Source organism: Ceratotherium simum, chromosome 11 (genome assembly GCF_057802395.1).
Source record: "Ceratotherium simum simum isolate JZ-2026a chromosome 11, ASM5780239v1, whole genome shotgun sequence".
NCBI lineage: Eukaryota > Metazoa > Chordata > Mammalia > Perissodactyla > Rhinocerotidae > Ceratotherium > Ceratotherium simum.
In genome coordinates this window covers 47805669-47828814 of record NC_141910.1, presented here as the reverse complement: position 1 = coordinate 47828814, position 23146 = coordinate 47805669, and the positions used below count along the sequence as shown (strand labels likewise).

Below are 23146 nucleotides of genomic sequence, written 5' to 3'. Positions count from 1 at the left end.
CTAGGAATAATAATTACTACCTCACAGTATTGTTCTGAAGGTCAAGTTGGATAATATATGTAAAGCATTTGGTATGGTGCCTGGTACATAATCTGGGTGTTCAACAGATTGTTGTTAATATTTTTACTACTACTACTAATACTGTTACTATTGGAAAACTTAGACAAAAAAGATTTTTTTTAACCAGTTGTTGAACATTTATATGATCACTGAGGATAATGCTCATAAATATATTTGCACTTTAAAATTTATCTCCCTCTATATATTTGTAATAACATTAAACCATGTTTATAATATTCTTGAAAGTCTTACCACTTAAGAATATGAAGAAAGTATAAAATATGTATCAAAAAAATATCAGCTGCAAAATGGGATGATGCTTAATAGGGAACATCTCCATGTTCTCAGAGCACCATACATGCTAAAGGACAACTTAGCAGGCATTTTGCCATCATGGTGGTTGATGCAATCTCTGTTGCTTTGATACTTTTCTTTTAAAGATACAGTCAATGAAAGTCATTATCTTTTCAGGTAGGAAAGTGACGCTTTAATGGGGTCTGAACTCTAGTCTGATAACTTTCTTTTCTTGTTTCTTTAGCATCTTGAAGTATAATTAGGCACCACTAGGCACAAACATCACCAACTTGAATGATTATGGAGGTGGTCTGTCTGATGCTGAAAATGTCTCTAGTTTTTTGACAACGGCTGCATAACCATGGGGTCAAGTGGACTTGGGAAATCAGCAACATTAGATGAATTGCTGAGTACTTGCATTGAGATGTTTGGTACGAGCCTTTTCTCTCTTTGTATATCTTGATACCATCACTTCCTCCTATTCAGATGCAAATGTTTCTGTGGAATGGATTTCAATTTCCATACCTTGGTATTTAAGGTCTTTTTGATTGACCCTAATCCGTTTCCCCAGTATCGCTGATCTCTGCATTTCCTTCCTTTTACTGCCCACAGTTCATACTCCAGCCACACTGTCCACTTAATGTTTCTGGAACATTCTCTGCATCTTTCTACCTCCATGCCTTTCATTGAAAATCTGCTTCAGGGCTCATCTCAGATGTCATCTCCGATGTTCATAATACCATTCCTAACCTCCCCGTCAGGAATGCTGATTGCTTCCTCTGCCCTCCCACAGCCCCTTGTAACTTTCTGATAGCACATGGTATATGCTGCTGTGATCATTTCTTGGTCTTTTGCCTTAGACAAGTGTGGGTAGAACAATCTGCTGCATTCTATATTTGCATATATATCTTATATCTCCTACTAGATTATAGACTTTACAGCTATATGCTTTTTATGTTGTTTATGTGTTTTGGATTATTCCTTGCACAAATAGGGTCACAAAGGAGTTATTTGCTGAATTAATTGTTATAGGAAGAGTTAAACCAGAGTGGGGTTGCCAGATAAAAAATACAGGATGATCAGTTAAATCTGAATTTCAGGTAAACCATATTTTTACTATAAGTATGTCCTAAATAATACACGGGACATACTTATACTAAAAAGTTATACGTGGTTTATGTTAATTCAAATTTAACTAAGTGTCCTGTACTTTTATTTGCTAAATCTGGCAACCCTAAACCAGAACGGTGAGACCGACCCACTTAACTTGCAAGGAAATGCCAGCAGAAGTAGGAGGAAAACAGTAATTGGGTCTATGAGAAATTTTTGACACTAATGTTTCTCTACTGATATTAGAAAAAGAGAAGAGTAGTACTGTTGTCTCCTCACCACTCATTTTATTTTATTTTTTGACAGATGACAATGGAGAGCTGAATAATAGTTATTTGCCAAGAATAGTTCTACTGATGCACCGATGGTATTTATCTTCCACTGAATTGGCAGAAAAACTTCTCTGCATATATCTTTTCAACTACTGTGTAATGTTTACAATCATATATCAAGTTCTGTATTTAGATAGAGTGTGTAACCAAAGCCAGTAAATTAAGATGAATAAACAGTCTTCAGTCAGTTATCCAGCTGTTTTGAGAATATATATAGATGGCTAGACAAAACATCTGGATGATGGACCAAATAGTTGACTATCCTTCTGGATGTTTTGGCTCCACTTGAAAATAATCAGTAGATATAAAATGAAACAGGAGCTGTAGGCTGAATATTTCTAACTTGTCTTAAACACTTCTGCTGTTAGTACAATGCGAGAATATTTAACACTGATTCACGATCTAATTTATTTCTTTTAGGATGGCAAAATGGTGGACCTAGAGGATACAGCTTAGGCATACGGAAATGCCAGCCAAAATAATATGATCTAGCTCAGGCATAAACACCACCTAAGTTTCCACATCTTCCCTTCCTGGCAAGACACAAAGAACATTCTAGCAGGTTTATTGTAATTTGTTGATTGATATTAATTTTAGATTTCCTTCTGCCATAAAAGCAAAAAAATAGTTAGAAACTCCTTCTATAATAAGGGCTTTTATCAGTCCGCCACTTTTGTACATAATGCAGTCCTGAAAGGTAGTTGAAAGCCAAATGACTGAAAATGGCAAAATAGTCTCACATTTATAAGGAGCTTTTATTCCGTGAGGTCTAAGGTATATTACGTAATCACTAATGTTGGTTCCTGCAGTCTCTACCTACTTCAAGCCCAGGAGGCCCTGCAAATGGGTAAGAAACCTTACAGGGCAGGGGATATCTGAGAGGGACAGGGTCCGTTAAGTGTTATTAGGGCCAAGTGGGGCTTCCACCTGCTCACTTCAAGCTTCCTCCACTTTCAACTTCTTCCCTTTATCCTCCCCACAACTCAGGGCAGAAGGGAATGTTACAGAGGATAATGGTACATTCACCCTAAACAGAGGTCCCCGGAAGTGGACAAGATCCTAGTCCCCAGTGGTCCAACAGTTCCCGGGTCCTGCTATTGAGGGTAGCGCATAGGGAAGGATGGAGATGATTGACTCAATCTGGCCCTATCCCTCCTCAGGATCCAAACATTGTCTAAGCAATGTACCCACAAACAGCATTTTCATTAGTATGTCCACTGATGTATGAAACACAAATAAAAAAGGATATTTAGGCATAGTCAAGTCTACTATCTGTAAGTACAGATTGTATAAAAGTTGAAACTGCCTGTGAATCAACATTTCTTTAGATTTTCCTCCCTTTGGATTTCTTGCTCACCACATATCCACAGCGCCTGGTAAATAGCAGGAGTTCAATAAAATTTTCTTAAAAAGAGTATGAATAAACAAACTTAAGAAGAAATTACAACACAACCCATGTATTAATATACCTAAAAATGACATTTTCAAATACCAAAGAAATTAGAATACTTATATAAGGCATTAATCCTAAATACAAAATCATTTTGGCTAACATGACTATCAATTTTAAATTATCTATAATTGGCAGTATATTTGTAATTACAGTTGACAGTCATCACTTGGTACATGCTCAGAAAGGTAAAACTAATTTTATGTGCGTTCCCTTCCAGACCAAAAAATACATCACAGAGTAATAACACATCAAGTTTAAGTTATTCAGTGTTGATGTCATCAGAACCCACTTCTCTCCCCATTTGAACGTCCACATAACCCAAATGTCCCCAGTATGGTCCTCTTATTAGGAATTCATCTAAACTGATCAAACAGCTGAAGGTGTGTGTAAAGGAAACAAGGTGCAAGGACTTTTTCTTTAACTAGTGTACGTATCGAAATGCCAGTGGAGAAAGTTGCAACGAATTTCGATTAAAGATCTGCTACTTCATAAGGTAAATATACTTACAAATTTAATTGTACTGTAGTTTCTGGTTCTGGAATTGTTGACAATTTCCTTTTCCCCAAGCAGCATACCTAGTTTGACAACAGAATCAACTCAGATTCTCCTTTTATTGACTTTGTTAAAATTGGCCCTCTTCTGTTCCTAGGAGTAAAATTTATCTTTCTTTTGGACTAGAGATCAAGCAGTGGTAAATTGCAAGTAGGGAATGAAGCCAGCACATTTTTTCCCTATTCCTTCACTGTACACATTCCCACCTACTTCCCATGAGTTGAGAGAAGAGTTTCCTCTCAGCTATGGTTCTAGAGCGAGTCAGAGAGGCTCAGGGTGAGATTGGTGGACTTGGGTCCTTGGTTGAAGGAAGGAAGAGTGAGACTCAGTGTGATGGATGGGACACGGGAGATGGCTAATTTGGGGTATGGTCCTGGATTCATTGTTGAATGTAATCTGTAAAATGATACAATGGTTTCCATAGACGTCTGACTTAAAATCTTCCAATTGTCAAAAATATTTGTTGCCTTTCAGGTACTGGATTCTGAAGTTTCCTGCAGAGTTTAATTTGGACCTTGGTTTGATCCGTATGACTGAGGAATTCCGGGAAGTAGCTAGTCAACTAGGATATGAAAAACACATCAGCCTTATCGACATATCCAGCATGTAAGTGTGGCACAAGCCTCTTTAAAACACGATGAGTCCACTGTTTGGGGAGGGAGTAGTGATGACTCGACTTGACCTGAACCCATACCACTTTAGAATCAGGGTGTACTTCTTTGAGGAAAGCCTTGCTGCAGTGAGCACAGCCCCGTTGGACATAGTTCATCTCTCCAAGCTTCAGTTTCTTTATTTGTAAAATGGGGACAGTACCTTTCCCGTGGGGTTATTATAAGCATCCCATAAGTATGTAAGATAGCATGTGAAAGCATTTGGCACATAAATGATATTCAGTATTAAATTGCTGAATCTAGTTAATGGCTCCTATGCCTTTGCCACTCATGGTGTGGTCCATGGACCAGCAGTATTGGCATCACCTGGGAGCTCAATAGAAATGCAGAATCTCAGGGCCCACCCTAAACCTGCTGAATTGGAAACTGCATTTTAATAAAATCCCCAGGGGACTCATGTGCTCATTCGAGTTTGAGAAGTCCTGTACCATGGTACTTCTGAGGTCAGCCTGAGGCTGTGCAAATGTTGACCATAGTTGTGCCATGGACCGGTTAGCTCAGTTATTAGGAAATTGGTGCTAATTAGGCTAGGATTTTATATCAACTAGTTGACTTTGCACAGAGAAAACTATTTTATGACCCTAAGTATGGTTATCCATCATTCAAATATATGCTCTTATGTCCTAGACATTCATACTCTTGTCTATTTTCCTAGAACACTTCTTTAAGAGTGATCAACAGTGAGTGATCTAGGAATCATTAGGGATGTTGTTAAAAATACAGATTATTCAGGTTCATTCCTAGTAAATCAGAATCTCTGGCAGCTAGGTCCAGGCTTCTGTCTTTATAATCAGCTTTTTAGATAATCCATATGTTGCCAAAATGTGAGAATCAGCTTCTGGTGGTTTCCATGTGCCTTAAATCACCATCTATATATCCATAAACTCTCAAATTTACATACCTAGCCCTGATCTCTCCCTTGTGATTCAAATCTTCCTGGTCACAAGACCAAGTAAGGGATTCTGGATGGATCAGTGCAAACCCACCCTGTCTGGAAAAATAACTGGAAGTTTATGTTCTATTGGCAATGGGTCAGTGGTTTTCTTTTCAAATATGAAGGACAGGGTGTGTATTTTGCACAAGCCCCTGGAAGCAGGCCAAGAGTGACAGTCAGTAGGTTAATAACTTCCATTGAGTGAAATGGGCTTTCAGCACATTGACCAGACTCACTTTTCTTTTATAGTCCTTCCTATGACTGGATGAGAAGAGTCACACAGAGGAAAAAAATATCCAAGAAGGGAAAAGCCTGTCTGCTGTTTGACCATCTGGAGCCCATTGAATTGGCTGAGCACCTCACTTTTCTGGAGCATAAATCTTTTAGAAGGATCTCAGTAAGAAACTTGACATTTATTCTTCCAAGGATAACAACCACCATGCCAACTTTCCCAAGAGCTGCGTTTTCATACTCTGAAGTGTTGGCAGCCTCTGTCACTGTGCTCCATTGGAAAAGTGCCCTTAATTCACAGGAACAATCCCTTTTAACCGAAGATAAATATTATCCTGTCTTTATTTTATGGCTCAGGAGCTATATTTCTGTCGCTATTTTCAATGTCTCCTTTCATAGGATTAAAGCATGATTTTCTAAATACTCAGCAGAGATTTAACCATTCAAGGTTTATTTCATTCCATTGACTTCTCCCAAGTGAACATGCTTTGTTAGGCCCTTCATTTGGGGGAAGAAATATTTATTTAGGTCAGGATTTGTGTAAATGCCTAATTATGGGTGTAGGTTGAAAATAGGAATTGTAGGCTTTGAGGAGAATCTCAACTTCAGGTTGTTTCTTTCCCAGGGATGGAGATCCTGAATTAAACTTTTCTTTCCTACTCTGTCTTGATAGCATTCCTTCTCTACATCCCTTTTCTTCCTCCTGTCTGTGGTCTCTTCCTTACCACCTATGCACTCTCCACTAGTTAACGACAATATTTCCACAATGGTTCACAATCAGCCTTTGTCTTTGTCTCACCAAGCTCTGGGGTAGTCACTCCTCCTTCTTTTCCAAGATCCCAGGGAATGAATTACGTTATTGCTTGCAAAAAAGAACATGAAGTTAGAAGTATGGATTTCTGAAAGACTGATTCTTTTCACCAAGTAATCCTGCTTGCAGAGGACCTCAACGATTCCCCGCAGGCAGGCCATGACAGGGAACCCCTGTACTGTTTATATGATAGAAGACTCATATGTATTTGATGACATCCATGCTGACTTCCTGAAATGTGTCTGTTTCTCTAATGAGCTGCCTTACTTAATTACTATTTTTTCTTGAAAAAACTTAACAAAATTATTCTGACTTGAAATCATTATATTTATATTCATTTCCTCTTCTGTAATGTATGCCATTGTATCTCTGACTTGCCTGACCACTGGATCATCAGTAGTGGGTGCAAAATGGAGATTCTTAGGTTTTTCCTCTGGAGATACAGATCCTTTAGGTCTGGGGTGTTCCCAGAAACCCTTATTTTAGCAAATGCTGTGGGTGGGTCTTATGATCCAGCAAATTTGGGACTCACTGGAATGTGACTTGGAGTCTTGTCCTTTCCTCTCCCCACCAACACTGTGATGTGTGTTAAGTGTGTGTCTGGGTATGGGGGAGTGAAATGCAACAAAATAACATGTTAAATGTACATGTATATCCAACTTGTAAGACGCCATTATAAATGTGAAGTGAAAGAAATCATTACGCCGTATGAAACGATATCTCACCTCTTCTATGCAACATTCCAATTTCTGATTTTGCGAAGACTCCGTATAATTCAGAGTCTCTGAATCTTCCTTTACTAGTTCACCGATTACCAAAGCTATGTCATCCATGGCTGCCTGGAGAATAACCCAACCTTGGAGAGATCTATTGCTTTATTTAATGGAATCTCTAAGTGGGTCCAGTTGATGGTGCTTAGCAAACCAAGCCCCCAGCAAAGAGCAGATGTCATCACAAAGTTTATCAATATTGCCAAGGTATGTATGTCTGATAATTAAACTGGGGTTCTTAAAGGATTCTAGATGTTCTTTATTGAGAAAAGTTGTTGAGGAAATTTGGGGTTCACAATATAAAGGACAATTAAACTACTCATAAATGTCTAATGAACAAACCATACTTTTCTCATGCAAGAAGATTGCTTTTAATTGGCAATACTTAGCGCATTTAATGTAGCTATTTTTCTCTGAAATGATTGATATATTTTTCTAGCGGAATTCACTTGTACTTAACTTTAAATTGATATTATTTTTCCTAGATCCTTGTTATTAAAATTTTGTACGCAGTCACCTGTAATTCAGAAAGGTCAGAATAATTCAAAAATTGCTACACAGTATTGATGTTAACATTTTTTATTGCAGAAGCTCCTTCAGCTCAAAAATTTTAACACCCTGATGGCTGTGGTGGGAGGCCTTAGTCATAGTTCCATTTCACGCCTCAAAGAGACCCATTCTCATCTTTCTTCAGAAGTTACAAAGGTAAACAATGGATTGGAGTAAAAAATTCATTTGTAAATTGTTTAGGGGAAGGATACTCCTAACAGATGTCACTCAGAGGGGGGAATTTTTCTTCTTAGACAATGGTAAGTTACACATGGGGGATAAAATAGGAAGGGAATGGCCACACCACCTGGAAAAACAAGTTGAAAGTGGTGACAACTGTCCCAATATGAATGCCTCGAATACCATTAACATATTGCAGTTGTAAATATTCAACAAATATGTATTTGATGCTTACTATGTGATAGGCACTGTGATAACACTGGGGGGTACAAGGGAATAAGACATAAATCATTCCTACCCTCCCCTCCTCAAATGAAGACATTGAAGGCTTGCTCTATTCATAGCACTATGTTCAACACAGTGGAAGATACAAAAGAAGGGGGAGATGTAGGCCTTGTATAGAATTCCCTCAGATTTATAGCTGAGCTGTCAGGAACAAAAATATATTTTTTAAAAAACAATGATCATTTCTCAAACCGAGCTTTTCTGCTATATTTATTTCCAGACCACCATAATATTTTTTTCTTATTGAACATAAAAGAACATTTCATCCTTATGAAACGATTTCCTTGTAAGAGTGTACTTTGCCGTATCAGTGAGGACACTCAGCTGTGAGTTAAAAAAAAAATCTTGAGATTGCTTAAACAGTAAGGAAATGGATCGTTTCACATACCTAGAAGTCCAGAGGCAGGGCTGACTCCAGGCACGGTCTGATTAGAGCTCTGGCTCAGTTGCTCTGCCTTCCTCTGAGTATCAGTTTTTGTTTGTTGTTTGTTTTTTTCATCAGACTGGCTTCCCTCCTGATTGGGCTGTCTGCAGCAACAGGAAACTTATTTTCTCTTGTTCATGAAAGTTGAAGATAGGGAAAACTTCTCTCTTCAGCCCTGCCCTCATGGAATTAAAGCCCCTTTTAGACAGATTGGACCATCTCAAGTCACATGTCCACCCCTGGACCCATAACAGTTGTCAGAGGAATACTACGTACTGATTGGCTTAATTCTATGTTCCTGAACCAATCACAAACCAGAGGGGTGGAATTATGATGATGGTAAATCAGAACCCATCCTTGGACCAGGGAAAGGAAACAGCTCTATCTGAGTCACATGAGCTGCTTTGGGAAAGAGTAGACTGATCAAAACTGGGGTCTATTAGGAAGGTCTGGTTGCTGTTAGGCAACCAACAATAACTTGTCCATATAAACAGGAGGATGTAAGCCACAGAAGCACTGCTGTCTGACCTCAAACGCTGCACTCATTCCAAGTGTAATGGGGCTCATTATGTAAGTGTTTCATTTTCCTTTAGCTTTGTACTGAATTTCAAGTAAGGAGTAAAACACATTTTAAATATTGTAAAGAATAAGAATTCAATGGAGGATCATAGGGGCTTAGAACCACCAGTATGTCTTCAAAAATTATTTATTTGAACTCCACTTTTCTTACAGAAAAGTGAAGTGACTTGCTCAAGGTCACCCCTCTAGTCAGCGGCAAAGTCCAAAACCACAGCTATCTCACACCTCAGTGTGACTTTTCCTGCCCCATACAAGTGATATCTCAAATGCAACTTTCTTGGCACAACTAGGAAACTTTAATATACTACATACTTTAAATAATACAATACATGCTTGTATTTGTGGACTATAATATTTCCATGAATTGCAAAATACTTATATAGATATGATGTTATTTAACATCCCAACATCCCTAGTAGATAGGCAGAGGTGCAGGCTATTTCTGTTTTGCAGCAGAATGGAACAAGCTGTCCAACTCATAGCCAGGCCTAGTACATTTTTCTAATTTTCTTTTTCCTGGTTAATATTTCCCTGCATCAACATTGGTGCAATTGATACTTCTCTCAGTAGCCGAGGAATTTCCTAGCCACACACTGCAGGGCCTGGGGGTGGGCAGAAGGGCAGGCTGTTTGAAACGTCTACTTTTCCATCTGTTCCCAGAACTGGAATGAAATGACAGAGCTGGTCTCCTCCAATGGCAATTACTGCAATTACCGCAAAGCCTTTGCCGACTGCGACGGCTTCAAAATCCCCATCCTTGGCGTACACTTGAAAGACTTGATAGCAGTCCATGTCATTTTCCCAGACTGGACAGAGGAGAACAAAGTGAACATTGTGAAAATGCACCAGCTCTCCGTTACCCTGAGTGAACTGGTCTCCCTGCAGAATGCCTCTCACCACTTAGAACCCAACATGGATTTGATCAACCTGCTCACTGTGAGTCCAAGGAACTGGAGTTTGTGCTAATACCTCTTCTGCACCTCACTTCCCAGGGGATGCAGGAAGATCTGTGCCAGCAGTTCACTGGGTGGGGGGACAGGGATTGAGTTCAGGGTCAGTAGATAGGGAGAAATCTCAAAGGATGAGGGGAGGGGAACCCCACACCTATAGGCAGCATGACTTGAGACCAAAATCGCCAGGCAAAAAAATATTCCCCTTGCTTTAGGGGGCCCAACCTCTGCCCCTACGACTCCAGCTTCTGGAGTTCTTAGAGACGCCCTCTAGATCTGTGCTCAGCCCCTCACTCTCCGTCATCACACTTGTCTAATTAATCGCCTCCTTCTGCATGTCCTCAATTCATCTGCTTCTCTTTACCCTTGCTGTACTGCTGTAGTTGAAGCCTGGAGTAATGCGAGGACCTCCTCTGTGATCTCCCTGCCCCTTCCACCAGCCTCCCCAAACCACCAGGATGCAGTTCCCAGCCTGGCATCTGAGGCCCTTCAGGACTCCTTTTCTGACTATCAGTCTAGACTTGTTTGTCATTACTTGATCCTGTATCACACCTGCCTTTGAAGAATATTAGACTTATACTTTCCACCACGAACTGCTGCCTTCTGCTTCCTGGCCTTTGCACTTTCTTGCAAAACCCCTTCCCTACCCACCCCTGTGACTAGCTCAAATTCAAAAGTCTCTGTCTTTCTGGAGCCTTCTCTGTTCCCCTCCAAAGCAGTAATGCATCTGTCAGATGTGTTGCCCTTGCACTTGACAATTTATTAACTACACGAAGTATCGCTTTGCATTAGATTTTATTTTCTGTTTATCTGCCTTATACATCACATCTTTCCAGCACCTCTCATGGTACCTGGCATATTTAGGAGCTCAACAGATGAACTGAATGCTGTATTTACGAATGATGTGGTTCAGACAGAAGACGTTCACCTACCATTCATATTTTTGGGATTTGTGGCACACACCTTTAGCTGGTCTCCAGGTCCTAGCACTTTTAGACACAACAGGAGCGTAGAAGAGAACATTTCCCATTGGCTGCTTCTGTGTCAGGGGAAGAGGCGTAACCAAATTCTCTCACCCTTGCTTAGACAAGTGGAGGGGCAACTTCCCTGTTTGAGTTTATGACACGGTAGCATGTGAAACTTGGCTCCAATACTGAATTGACTATTTTCCTTTAATGGCCATGGAGAATGAAAACAATAATCCCTCTGAAGCTCTGAGAGCCTAAATTTCCTAGAACTGCTGCATTGGAATAAGGGTGTGGTTCCTAGACCTTCTCACAAGCTGTTCCTAAAGCAGGTAATTGTTTACCAAAGAACAGAACCCCCAAGTGTATCCAGTAATGCTAGCTGCACGCTTAGTATAAAGCAGAAGTGCCCAACACACAGAAATACCAATCCCTGGGGTTTGAGTTTGTGTGACAAGTAGTAATCACACATTCTCTACTGGGGAAAAAAAACTCATAATAATCTAGGCACCTGCATTTATTAATCATTTGCCATGTAAATCTGTTGCCACAAATAAGTGACCAGCGTTGCAACCCCAATCAGACTGCAAACCCACAGACACAGGTGATAATTGCAGACTAATCTCAAGGTGCAGCCTGGGTTTCAACTGTCTGTGTCGGGGCTGTCTCCATGATGTGGAGGATAACTTCACAAAGCAGGTGCCTACACTTGGGCAATTTCTAATCCAGATAAAAGATAATGATGGAGTAGGGAAATTAAATTTGAGTTGTAAATGCAGCAAGCAACATCATGAAAGATATTTAGAGCAATATTGAAAGATGTTGAATGAAATTTTGGGGGTGCAAATGAAAAATCTCAACTCTAGAAATAAAAGCTAAGACATTATTCCTTTTTGCTGGGAAGGAAAGAGGAAAAAAGGATGCCAGCTTAATCACTCTCTCGCTCTCTCTCTCACTCTCACTCTCAGAGGTGTTGAAGGAAAATTTAGCAACCACCAAGCACCATACTTAGTTCTGGCAGTGTTATATAGTATAGAGTGGTGGCAAGAACCCTAGACAGGAGAATCCTAGACAGGAGATCCAGCTTTTAGCCCTGCCTCTGCAGTTACCTAGCTTTGTCTCCCTGCTAACTAGCCTTGATTCTGGATTTTTTGTAAAGGGTTTTGTGCTCATTTGTGAGGTCTCTTTCAGCTCTAAACTTCTGTGATTCTAGACTTAAGGAATGGTGGAGCCTTGAGAATAAAGAACCAAGTGTCAACCAGATTCTGTAGTTCCAGCCCATCGGCTCATCAGGACAGCACAGTCCTGCATATGAGTCACTGATCATCAAGCCAATTTCTATTTAAAGCCAAGATCCTTCCTCTCTCCCCACAAGTGAAGAGAAAGTTCAATGCGCAGGACTATACATTCATTCTTTCTGGCCCCTGGGGGATTAATCTCCTGGAGTGAGGACTAGAGGGGATTCCCACGAGGTATTCACTGGAGGCCAGTGAGCATTTCATGAAGCGCACACGTGTAGGGATTAGGACCACAAGATTGACTGCAGCTGCCCAAATGCATTTGAAGGGGCGATTCTTTTTGCCCTGAGACTCTAGGTCAGTTTTCTGCCATTCTAAACATGGTCCCGGTGAGATAGCTGATATATGATTAAGAGCCCTGGAAGATAGAAAATGAGAGCTCTTAAGTTAATCAACAATTACTAAATGCCTACCCGGTGCAAGAGGCTGCCCAGCCATGCTTGAGCTTCTGTAACAACTGAAGCCAGTGTTCACCCACGTTTCTCTGGTAGATTCTCACAAACACCCTGTGACGTAACTGGGACAGAGCAGCGAGTATAACATCACCCCGTCCTCTTCCCATTTTACAAGTGAGGAAGCTGAGATCCATAAAGGACAAAAAGCTTGCAGATGGCAAACTTCTGAATCTCAGCCTGGGGCTTTTTCTCTCTTGGAAAGTTTGCCTTGGATGGACGTTTACTCTGTCTTGTGGGCATATTGGTGACATTTATTTTATTTTGCGTCTGTAAAAATTAAATTATATGTCTCTCTCCCTCTTCATGGATGTGGAGAGACGGAATTAATTACAGGACAAAATCTCTGAGGGCAGGGACTGTGTATACCATTTTTATCATTGTAACCTTAGCTCCCTGAACAGCACTGGGCATGTGAAGGAAGGAGGGGCACACCACCAAACTGTTGGGATTTGGGTTGTTCCCCTTTTCAGGGAAGATCTGGAGAAGACATTTTCCACTCTGATCCCAATTCACATAACCGGGAGCTTTAAAAGCTGATGCTTCTTATTTTGCGGTATATGAAATAGTCTGATTCTTTTCATAGTATTTTTAGATCTATCAGTTACGTTTACCATTCTGAGTATATGCAAATGACTGGAAAGCCCCTGTATTTTTACAGTCTCAAAAAAAAAAGAAGAAGAACAATTGCAAAAATGGTAAATGGAGATAATTTGATAACCAAGTGTATTTTATTTCACAATTCTCCAATCAAGGCGATGCAGGTTCTAATGTGCAGCTAAATCCACAACTATCTTTGCTGATAGGCTCGGGTGTAAATGCAACAACCTGAAATAGTGACTCAGAACATTTTTCAGAAACAATCAAACTCAAATATGTTTAGACACAAGCAAACATTCTCGAAATCCCATTGACAAGCTGCCTATGTTATAAAAAAGGTGTGTAGGAAATAGAACAGGTCACTCTGTGCAGGACTATAAAGCCCAGGGGAGATCTGGGAAAGCAAGTAGGATCATGGCTTGGAAAGCAGAGAGACGGCAAGCGTGACTCAGAGGCTGGCTTTACATTCAAGGATGAGCATAGTGGCGTTTGGCTGCTGCATTGACTGGAAGCCAAACCCTGCAGTTCCCATCCTTGTGGCCCTCTGAACAAACCCCATCGGACACACACGAGCTCATTTAATCTTCGCAACAGTCCTGGGAGGGAGCTATTATTTATGATTCCCATTTTACAGATCAGAAGACTGAGACTGAAGAAGATTAATGACTTGCCCATGTTCTCACCACCACTAATCAATGGAGAGCAAACATTTGGAAAAGACTAAAATATTTCCATCATAGGGTCAGGTGTCTGTCCGTTTGACATATGAAAATACCTAAGGATGTTCTGTTTCTTCTGAAAGAGCATCCTCCCTACTTCGTGTGTGGCTTGTTTGGGTTTCTGATCGGAGGTTCCAGCAGTGCTGTCATCCCATCTCCAGCAGATGCGAGCATCATCATCAGTGTGCTCTCAGGCCTGGGAGGCCGAGTTAGGAGGAAAGGAACATGCTCATCAAATCCAGATTAGCTCCTGATAACAAGGAGTTCAGAGGGAAGAAGTCACTTGGTTTTCTATTTGTGTAGCACTCACAATGCGAGGTGGCAAACGGGACTGGGATTACAGAGGTGGAAAAGACAGATGCACTGCTTGCTTTCATGAGGTTTAGGGACCAGCAGAATCTTTTGTGGAATTTACAAACTGGTGGGCAACTGCCCACGGCAGATGTGTTTTATTTGGCCCACGTAGAATCATAAAAGTTTTCTGTTATTAGTTGCTAGTGTTTAAAAATTGGGATATTTCATATAAAACCCCAGATTTTTGACTTCTCTTGACAAATCAGAGTATACGGAAACTGTAGTCAGCCTGACAACAATTTGCCTTAGTGGAGTAGTGGTTGTCTCCCATCCATCAGAGACCACGCCTCTCCCTGTTGCTTCCCTGACACAGAGACCCAGAGTCAGATTCCACCTATCATCACAAATTTTTCTTATTGTTGAGCTAAGAGGAAAGATCCCCAAGTTAATTATATCTGCAAAGACCTTTTTCCAAATAAGATATTTTTATACCAATGTCTCTATCAAAATATCTTTTTCATGCATCCCATTTCACTCTTTCCTATGATGCGCTGACTCCTCAAGGCATTTGTTTGTGACCTGGGGATGATTCCTTTCCTGCAGCAAGGCAGAGCCCCTGGGAGGTTGGAGTGACTGCTGTTCAGGGGAGGGTGAATACAGTGTCCATTTTTTGTGAACTTTGGATTTTCATGATCTGAAACGATGCTGGGGCAATTTTATAGTAAAATCAGGTCAATTTTATTATGTTTAGAAAAAAACTCTAGGTGACAAAGTCTAGGTAAAGCTATATATGACCTGAGGTATGAAATCTTGAATTTAAATGTTGTATTAAGTCAGTAGAACAGAGACTAGAATGGTCCCTGGCACATATTAGGTGATCAATAAATACTTCTTGAATGAATGATTCAAAAATGACATTTTATAATGCCAACTTCTTTTTTAAATAAGGTAGAACAAGAAGATAATTCCTTGAAGGACATCCTTTGCCTCTGAGTTTTCTCTTGTTCCCTCCTTCTTTCTCTTCCTCTCATTCCACACCCATCCACCCATCGCATTAAGACTTATCTTTAGACAAAACATATTAGAGGAAATTTTTCATGCCTAAATGGTTAAATAAAGGATAGGGCACTTGGTTATCTTCGCTGCTGATGAAGTCGTGTGATTAACTGGGTGTTGTGACATTGAAGGACATAAGTGAGAAATATCCAGTTTTATTCTAAGTCTCACAACTTCTGTTTCAGGTGAAGGGGATCGTGCATTTAAAGGTTTTACAGACTTTATCGATGCTCTCCAATCTTGGTCTTGTCTTTGTCCTTGCCTGCCCTGATCTTTCTCTCCCCCTTCTTTATTTGTTCAAGTCTTCCCAGTTAGGCCCGAACTCACAAGTTCCTTTGTGAATCCATACTGATCATTTCTGTCTTCGGTGGCCCCTACCCACAATAATATTATTAGTAACAGCTATAATAATAAGAATAACATCAACACCACCAAATTACATTTCTTGAGATTTTACTGTGTACCAGGTCCTGTGTGGAGTACTTCACGTGCATTACTCCATTTGATCTGGATAAAAATCCAATTCAGTAGGGACTTTGTGACCACGCCCATTTTACAGATGTGGAAACTGAGTGTCAGAAAATAACTGGTTCAAGGTCACAGAGCTCACCAGTGGCAGGCTCAGCATTTAAACTCGGGCTCACCTGACTCCAAAACCTCTCCCTCATGCTTTATATGCTGCCTCCGTGAATAATTCCTATAGCACTTAGAGTGGGGCAACTTGCTTCACATTCAGCGTGTGTTGCCTTTTGTTGATATGAACACAGCTTTTTGTGTTCAGTTCCTATTTATTCAAATAAATTGTCAGGCCCTTGAGGGCAGGACAATGATTTTATACCATTTGGTATCACCAGGACTTAGCACAATGCCCTAAAATAATAGAAACCTATTAATTCCTCCTTTATTTCTATAATACTTTAATCTAGCCTCTAAGACAGCATTTATTACATTTACCAGTCTTATTTTATGCATCTGCCCCTGCTTCTAGCCTATAAACATCAAGGATCCCTTATCTCCAGCTCAGTACTTAGTAGCTGCTCAGTAAATACTATCAAGGAATTGAGTCAATGGTTCTTGCTGATGCTGATGACCACACAAAGTTTAACTTTTTCTTTTTAAAATTTCATTTTCCACCTCTGCATGCCATCGTTTTACTGTTCTGCATTCACTCAAATTATTGGACACTGGGCTTAAACATTCAGTTTGAAAAATATTTCAACAATGTAAATAAATAAATAAATATGATCCAACATAATTATTTATCTATTCTAATTTCTTGTAGCTTTCTCTGGATCTCTATCACACAGAAGATGATATTTACAAACTGTCACTGGTGCTGGAGCCTAGAAATTCTAAATCGGTAGGTATTGTTTTCTCTGTAAGTATCAGTGCCAAACACCATGATTTGTCATTTACAGTAACCAGCCGTTACAGTGGTCCTTTGTGATCTAAGGACTGAAGAATTTTACCAAATCTATATTATTCCCATTTTACCAATGGAACAGCTTAGCTCTGACAGTTCAAGAATTATTTCTTCACATCAGAGGCTAATAAAGAAAAATGTCATTCCCAATTACTATGTTTTATTATTGATCTTGTTTGTGTTGTGTCCCCTCTGAGAACTCACCTGCATGTAGGACCAAAAAGAACAAACCACAATTTATCTTAATGCTAAAGATCATTTAGACCTTTCCAGGATTTTAAAAAAATCCCATTTAACGTAAAATTAGATTTAACAAATTTTAAATACCCTCATTATAATTCACAAATTTCTCTGCTAATAATTGACTCAGCTCAGAATTTCAATATCACATTAGATAGTGTCTCACTTAATTGATGGCTGACTCTTAGTAATGAAACATTATGTAATGAGATTGAGGAAACTGTATTACTGAATGTGCACCGCTCATTAGTTTTAGCAAGTGGACTGTATCTTGGGTATGTTTTGCGCTAATAAAAAAATATCTGGGTGAATTTGAAATTTACAATGAGGATGAGGTTTACATGTTGAAAGGAAAAGTGTCCATGTTTGCTTCTCATACTCATATCCTGAGATCAGTTTTCTTATAAAGGTCTTATACATTACCTCCTTACCAGCTGGACTCTATGGCACATTGCCAGTGACTATATAGACCCTAAGTCTGTCTATCTATTAATACCTGCTGTGATTCTGAACCATCGGACTGAAAGAGGCAGAATGACTGTGAGAATATTGTTCTTTGGTGCTGGGAGGGCACGCCTTGAGTCTGAGTCAGTTGACCTGGTAGCATCTGTTCTTAAAATAGTGACTGTGGCGAGCCAGCCCTGATGACCAGGTGGTTAAGTTTGGTGTGCTCCACTTCGGTGGCCCAGGTTCGGTTCCCGGGTGCGGAACCACACCACTGTCTGTCAGTAGCCATGCTGCATACGGTGGCTCACATAGAAGAACCAGAAGAACTGACAACTATACACAACTATGTACCGAGGGTTTGTGGGGGAAAAAGGAAGAAACAAAAGGAAGAATAGATGTTAGCTTAGGGCAAATCTTCCCCTAAAAAAAAAAAATAGTGAGTGTGGTAGTTCCATCAGCACAATCACCTCCCTGCCAGTCACCAGAGGCCCATCTCCTGGGGACACTGCAGAAGACACAGCAACAGGCAAAGCGAGGAGGGGGGACCAGAGTCTTCAAAGTTAACATGGCTAAGAGAGAGCTAGTGAAAGGTCCAGTTACTGAAGAAAAAGGAATGTGTAAGCTCCACCCTCATTCCATAGCTTTGGTGTGATGAAGCTGGCCGTGGTGTGGTAAGCTGTACCGTACGTGCACACACAGCATTTCCACCTCCCGACACCTTCCTGTAGCTGTAACTAGGCACCTTCATTGCTACCAGTTGGTTATTAGATGCCTGGCAGGGCATCGTATACATGTTATCTCTTTCACATTGTTAAGGAAACCGAGTCTGGTGAGCAAAGGTGTCCTACGTGCACCACATAGCCAGTAAGTGGGAGAGCTGAGATTCGGCCTCAGGCCTGTCTGTCTTCAACATCTGTGGTTTTTCTACCGAGAGACGCTGGCTGTTATTTTCCCAGCACCCCTGTAACAGGAACAGGGTAGGAACGTCCATTTATCACACTTGCTCTCTTTGTGTTCTTTAAATTTACTTTAGTTTATTTTCAAGATAAATTGTTGCCAATTTTAGGAGACGTTTCCGTCAAACATAGAAAGTCTTTTTCTCATTTGTAAAAGCAGACACTTTCAAAGCCCCTTCGAATGCTAAAATCCTATGAATCTGTGAAAACGTGTTTCCCAATGCCATTCTGTCTCTTCTCAAAGGGGAATGTCATCTTATTTTGTGCTTAGTGTTTGACATGTGCTGTAGGGAAAAATTTCCAGTCAGGATGATATTACTGAGAGCCCGTAGCTTCAATGTGCTTACAGTGGTGCCAACTCATGTCCCCTAAATAGTTAGTGTGGAGGTTCTCCCCCTTTTTCTGTTCATAGTGACCCCCTTTGTGCCTCCCTCTTCTTTGTGTTTTACTTCATGTCTAGATTTTTCACACTCTTGCTTCCAAATAAAAACCTCAACACTAATTTCTAACCAAAAAGGCTTAATTAAATTATGTTTTCACCTCTAGGTCAAAAGAAATACCTAACAGTTCCACTTAAAGAATAGTTAGATCCAAGCAACTTAATAAACATTTTATGTCCTAATGACTTAGTACCCACTTGAAAAAATAACATACATATATTGAAAAAATTTTTTTAATTTCATTATTAAATAACCACAATTACTTACTAATGGATGTGTGTACCTGTTGGGCACTGTACAATTTCTTAAATCTTGGAATTAAATTTCGTTCTGCTGCTCCTATTTCTTGTTCCACATTGATTTTTTTTCTTTTTTCTTTTTTTGCTTGAGGAAGATTAGCCCTGACCTAACATCTTTGCCAATCTTCTATTTTGTATGTGGGTCACTGCCACAGCGTGGCTGACGAGTGGTGTAGGTCTGCTCCCAGGATCTGAACCCTCAAACTTGGGTCCCCAAAGTGGCACGTGCTGAACTTAACCACTGCGCCATGTGGCTAGCCCCCTACATTGATTTTTTTGCTTCATAAAGATAAGATATCATTGAAAGAAATATAGCACGATCTAATGGGTGGATTGTGAACTACTTCAAGCTGGTAGATTGCGCGGTGTGCTACAAATACTGAACATTGCTGTATTTCCCTTGGAAGTTTGAAATACCTTTTGATACCCCTCTGAGTTCGCTGCAACGCTTTGAGCAGTGCACCTTGCTGTACAGTTTGGGAACTGTGGGTTTATCCTTTATGAGATCAACAAGATGAAAAGCTTGATAGAAAGAGCCATGATGTGTGCAAGTGTGTGTGTGAGTGTGTCAGTGTGTGGGTGACCATATCCAGACAGCAGGTAATTTTTGGTCATGCTGGTAGCCCACAGAATACTGGCAACAGCCACCTCACAACATTGTTAGGGGCTTAAATCAGCACAGTTACTCCAGAATTCATCTTGCAAAAATGCTTGTTCCCAATTCCGTATCAAGCAAAAAGCCTGCTAATACAGGTTTGCATGCATGCACCAGCAAGAACATTTACGTTGTATGAGGGTCCCAGAGGGGGGATATAAGGTGCACAGCACTCTTGGCTGGTCTCCCTACAGGGTTGTGTTTCACGCTTGTGTTGTACAAACATGTTATGCATTATTGCCACCATCTTCTCTGCGTTATTAAGTGAAAATATCTCCCAAGAACCTGGAAAAACCTGTGGAGAAAGCAAGTTCACCAAAGAGCGCTACAAAGACTTAATGATTAGCCAGTCAGAAGCGATTAAGCATGTTAAGAGAGACTCCGGCATAAGGATATAAACTTGGCTGTGCACTGGGGCCCATTTACTGCACACATCTACTAATTTATCACTAACACCAAGTATTAGAGAATTGGATGACTGGTGTTTTATATATTTTGTATCATACAAAAGTCTGTACGGATTGTTATATAGGTGTTTGAGGATGTGTTAGTAATATTTGGGGAACTTGGGTAGGATTTTTGGATGGGCTGGGAGAGCAATATATTTTTTTTCCATTTAAAATAATAGAATCCAGGCTGCTGCAAAACAAAACACTGTATCCAAACATGTATTTGGTTACAGATTAGATTCCACTGACAAATATTCCACTGACAAACATTCCATCAACGTTTGTTTTCAAAACATTTAAGTGCTATATAAACATAAGTTTTTAATGGTATTATTAATATTAAAGACTTATGTGTCTTTCTCAATGTCTCTGGTCCTAATTGCTCAAAGTCCCAGATAAAGTTGAAAAATGTGTGTGTTTCCTGTCAGCAGCCTACCTCCCCTACGACGCCCACCAAGCCCGTGGTGCCCCTGGAGTGGGCATCAGGAGTGATGCCAAAGCCAGACCCCACGGTCATCAACAAGCACATAAGGAAATTAGTTGAGGTAAGTGGTTGAGGGAGAGTAAAGAGTGAGCACTAGAAAGCTTCTTTCTCTTTCCAGAATATTCTCTGGTTGTCCAGGAATTAGATGGAGTCCGTGAAAACAGCCTTCTGGAGGTAGGAGCAATTTAGCAGACACTTAGCTCTACCTGGCATTGGCCTCTGGGGGAGGATCTCCCAGAAAGGCCCCCTCTCCCCTTCACATCCATCTGTTCTCACTTGCCCAAATACTCTCAGCTACTTCCAGCTACTGTCTTTCCCAGGCATTTGACACCTCTGTCATTGCCCCTCAACCCAAGGGACTGTTAGAGGATTAGAATCTACTCATTAAAAACCCACATGGGTCACAATAAAATACCTGATAAATTGGTTACCTGAGGGTAGGAAAAGACCCTGTAAGTTGGTCAGTTTCTCTTGCTGTACATATTTGGGGGTCTGTGACCCAGCAGCACGATGCCATTTAGGTCAGAAACATCACTTAATGAAGGGCAAGGCTCTGTCAGAGTTTCCAAATAGAAAGAAGAGTAGAGGTGCCAATGGGGGAAAAATGGGAACATCTCAGGTACTAGAAACTGTGATCCTTGATTAAACACCTACTTTAATGAACAGGAACATCCTCTGATGCAAAAGGATCAAGTCTGTGGGATATAGTGTGCTTTTTTATAGGAAAGGATGTTTAAAGAAAAAGAAAGAATGTTCTGCATTTTGGTTCATCCAGGAAACTACGAGGTGCTGAAATAAAAGTTATATGGAGCATGTGAGGCAGGAAGGAAAGATTGGAAAGGGTGAGGGAAGGGGTTGATAAAGCAATTAAGGTCCAAGGAGGTCACGTGATGATGCAGTAGTAACAGAGCCAACTTGGAGCCAGGGAAGCTGGGTGAAGCATCCAGGGTGCATGGAGTTGCAGCTCAGGAAGGTCTAGAATCAGGAAATGGAAGACAGAACTATTCTCTCTCCTACTCTCGTATCCACTTTTCTCTGAATGCTCACTCCTTTGTCTGCAGACAGGCTTCCTTTGCTCCACATGGGGAGTCTGTTTCTTCCTCCCTCCCCACTCTTTCTTATACATTTCTCTTCTCTTCTCTCAGATTCCAATTTCATGGGGAAGGTTGGCCCAGTTTGATAAATTGCCTACTGTTGGTTTAATCAAATGAAAGACTAGGTTTTATTGTGAATTTTCATACTAAATTTTATTCCACAAAAAATATTGTATTCCCAGTATAAATATGGATATTAGACTATAAATAGTAGGCACTCCATAATAGTTAACTTTAAGCAATTTTAATTATGGATAAGTATTGATATTGGGATTTGCAAAAAAAATGTAATGCTTTTTGACTATACAATTCTGTTATCTGTGGATAAACTTACAATCGTTGCTAAACAATCATATGTATATATATTTTTTTTTCGTGAGGAAGATTAACCCTGAGCTAACATCCATTGCCAAACCTTCTCTTTTTGCTGAGGAAGATTGGCCCTGGGCTAACATCTGTGCCCATCTTCCTCTACTTTATATGTGGGAAGCCTGCCACAGCATGGCTTGATAAGCGGTGCGTAGGTCCACGCCCGGGATCCGAACCTGCGAACACTGGGGCGCCAAAGTGGAGCATGTGAACTTAACCACTATGCTACCAGGCCAGCCCCATAAACAATCATATTTTTAATTAAGTAATTTGTTCATTTATACTTTGCCAACTTCCCCAAATACTCCTAAAGCAGCTTGTGACCTAGGACAGTATAGATAAAATAGAATAGAAAGAAACCACAGGGAAGAGAGAGAAAGATCCATTCTAACTGGACTCTAGGTCAAATATATGTTTGCATACACGCGTCTGCAGGGAGAACTTACAAACCTTTTTGAAAACCCAGCTTAGCAGAGGGCAATGGAAAGATCTTTTTTATGTTTCTCTAATTATAAAGAAAGCCCGAATCATTGTAAATAATTAAACATTACATAAAATATAGAAAATACAAAGTTTTACTTTCAGGCCTTGGTAATTCTACTCTCTAGGGATAACCACTGATAATTTGTAAATTATCTTTATACGACTTTATCCCCCCCACCCCCACATAGACACACACACACACACACACACACGTGCATATATACATGTATATCTTTGA

At 40.3% G+C, this 23146-nt stretch overlaps 1 protein-coding gene across 3 annotated transcripts in view; it reads left to right on the top strand.

The window, feature by feature from the left end:
* Positions 1 to 23146, top strand: part of RASGRP3 (RAS guanyl releasing protein 3) — a 71511-nt gene that overhangs the window by 32985 nt on the left and 15380 nt on the right. The window contains exons 3-12 of one of the 3 annotated variants that reach the window (XM_087436915.1): positions 599 to 785; positions 1771 to 1892; positions 3675 to 3742; positions 4276 to 4407; positions 5656 to 5803; positions 7252 to 7425; positions 7807 to 7923; positions 9896 to 10171; positions 16852 to 16929; positions 20907 to 21023. In XM_087436915.1, the coding sequence (XP_087293041.1) occupies positions 716 to 785; positions 1771 to 1892; positions 3675 to 3742; positions 4276 to 4407; positions 5656 to 5803; positions 7252 to 7425; positions 7807 to 7923; positions 9896 to 10171; positions 16852 to 16929; positions 20907 to 21023 (1302 nt within the window). In that variant the 5' untranslated portion in view covers positions 599 to 715. Of the gene's footprint in view, positions 1 to 598; positions 786 to 1770; positions 1893 to 2216; positions 3743 to 4275; positions 4408 to 5655; positions 5804 to 7251; positions 7426 to 7806; positions 7924 to 9895; positions 10172 to 16851; positions 16930 to 20906; positions 21024 to 23146 lie in introns of those variants that run through there. The other 2 variants (XM_087436914.1, XM_087436913.1) reach the window with 2 other exon arrangements.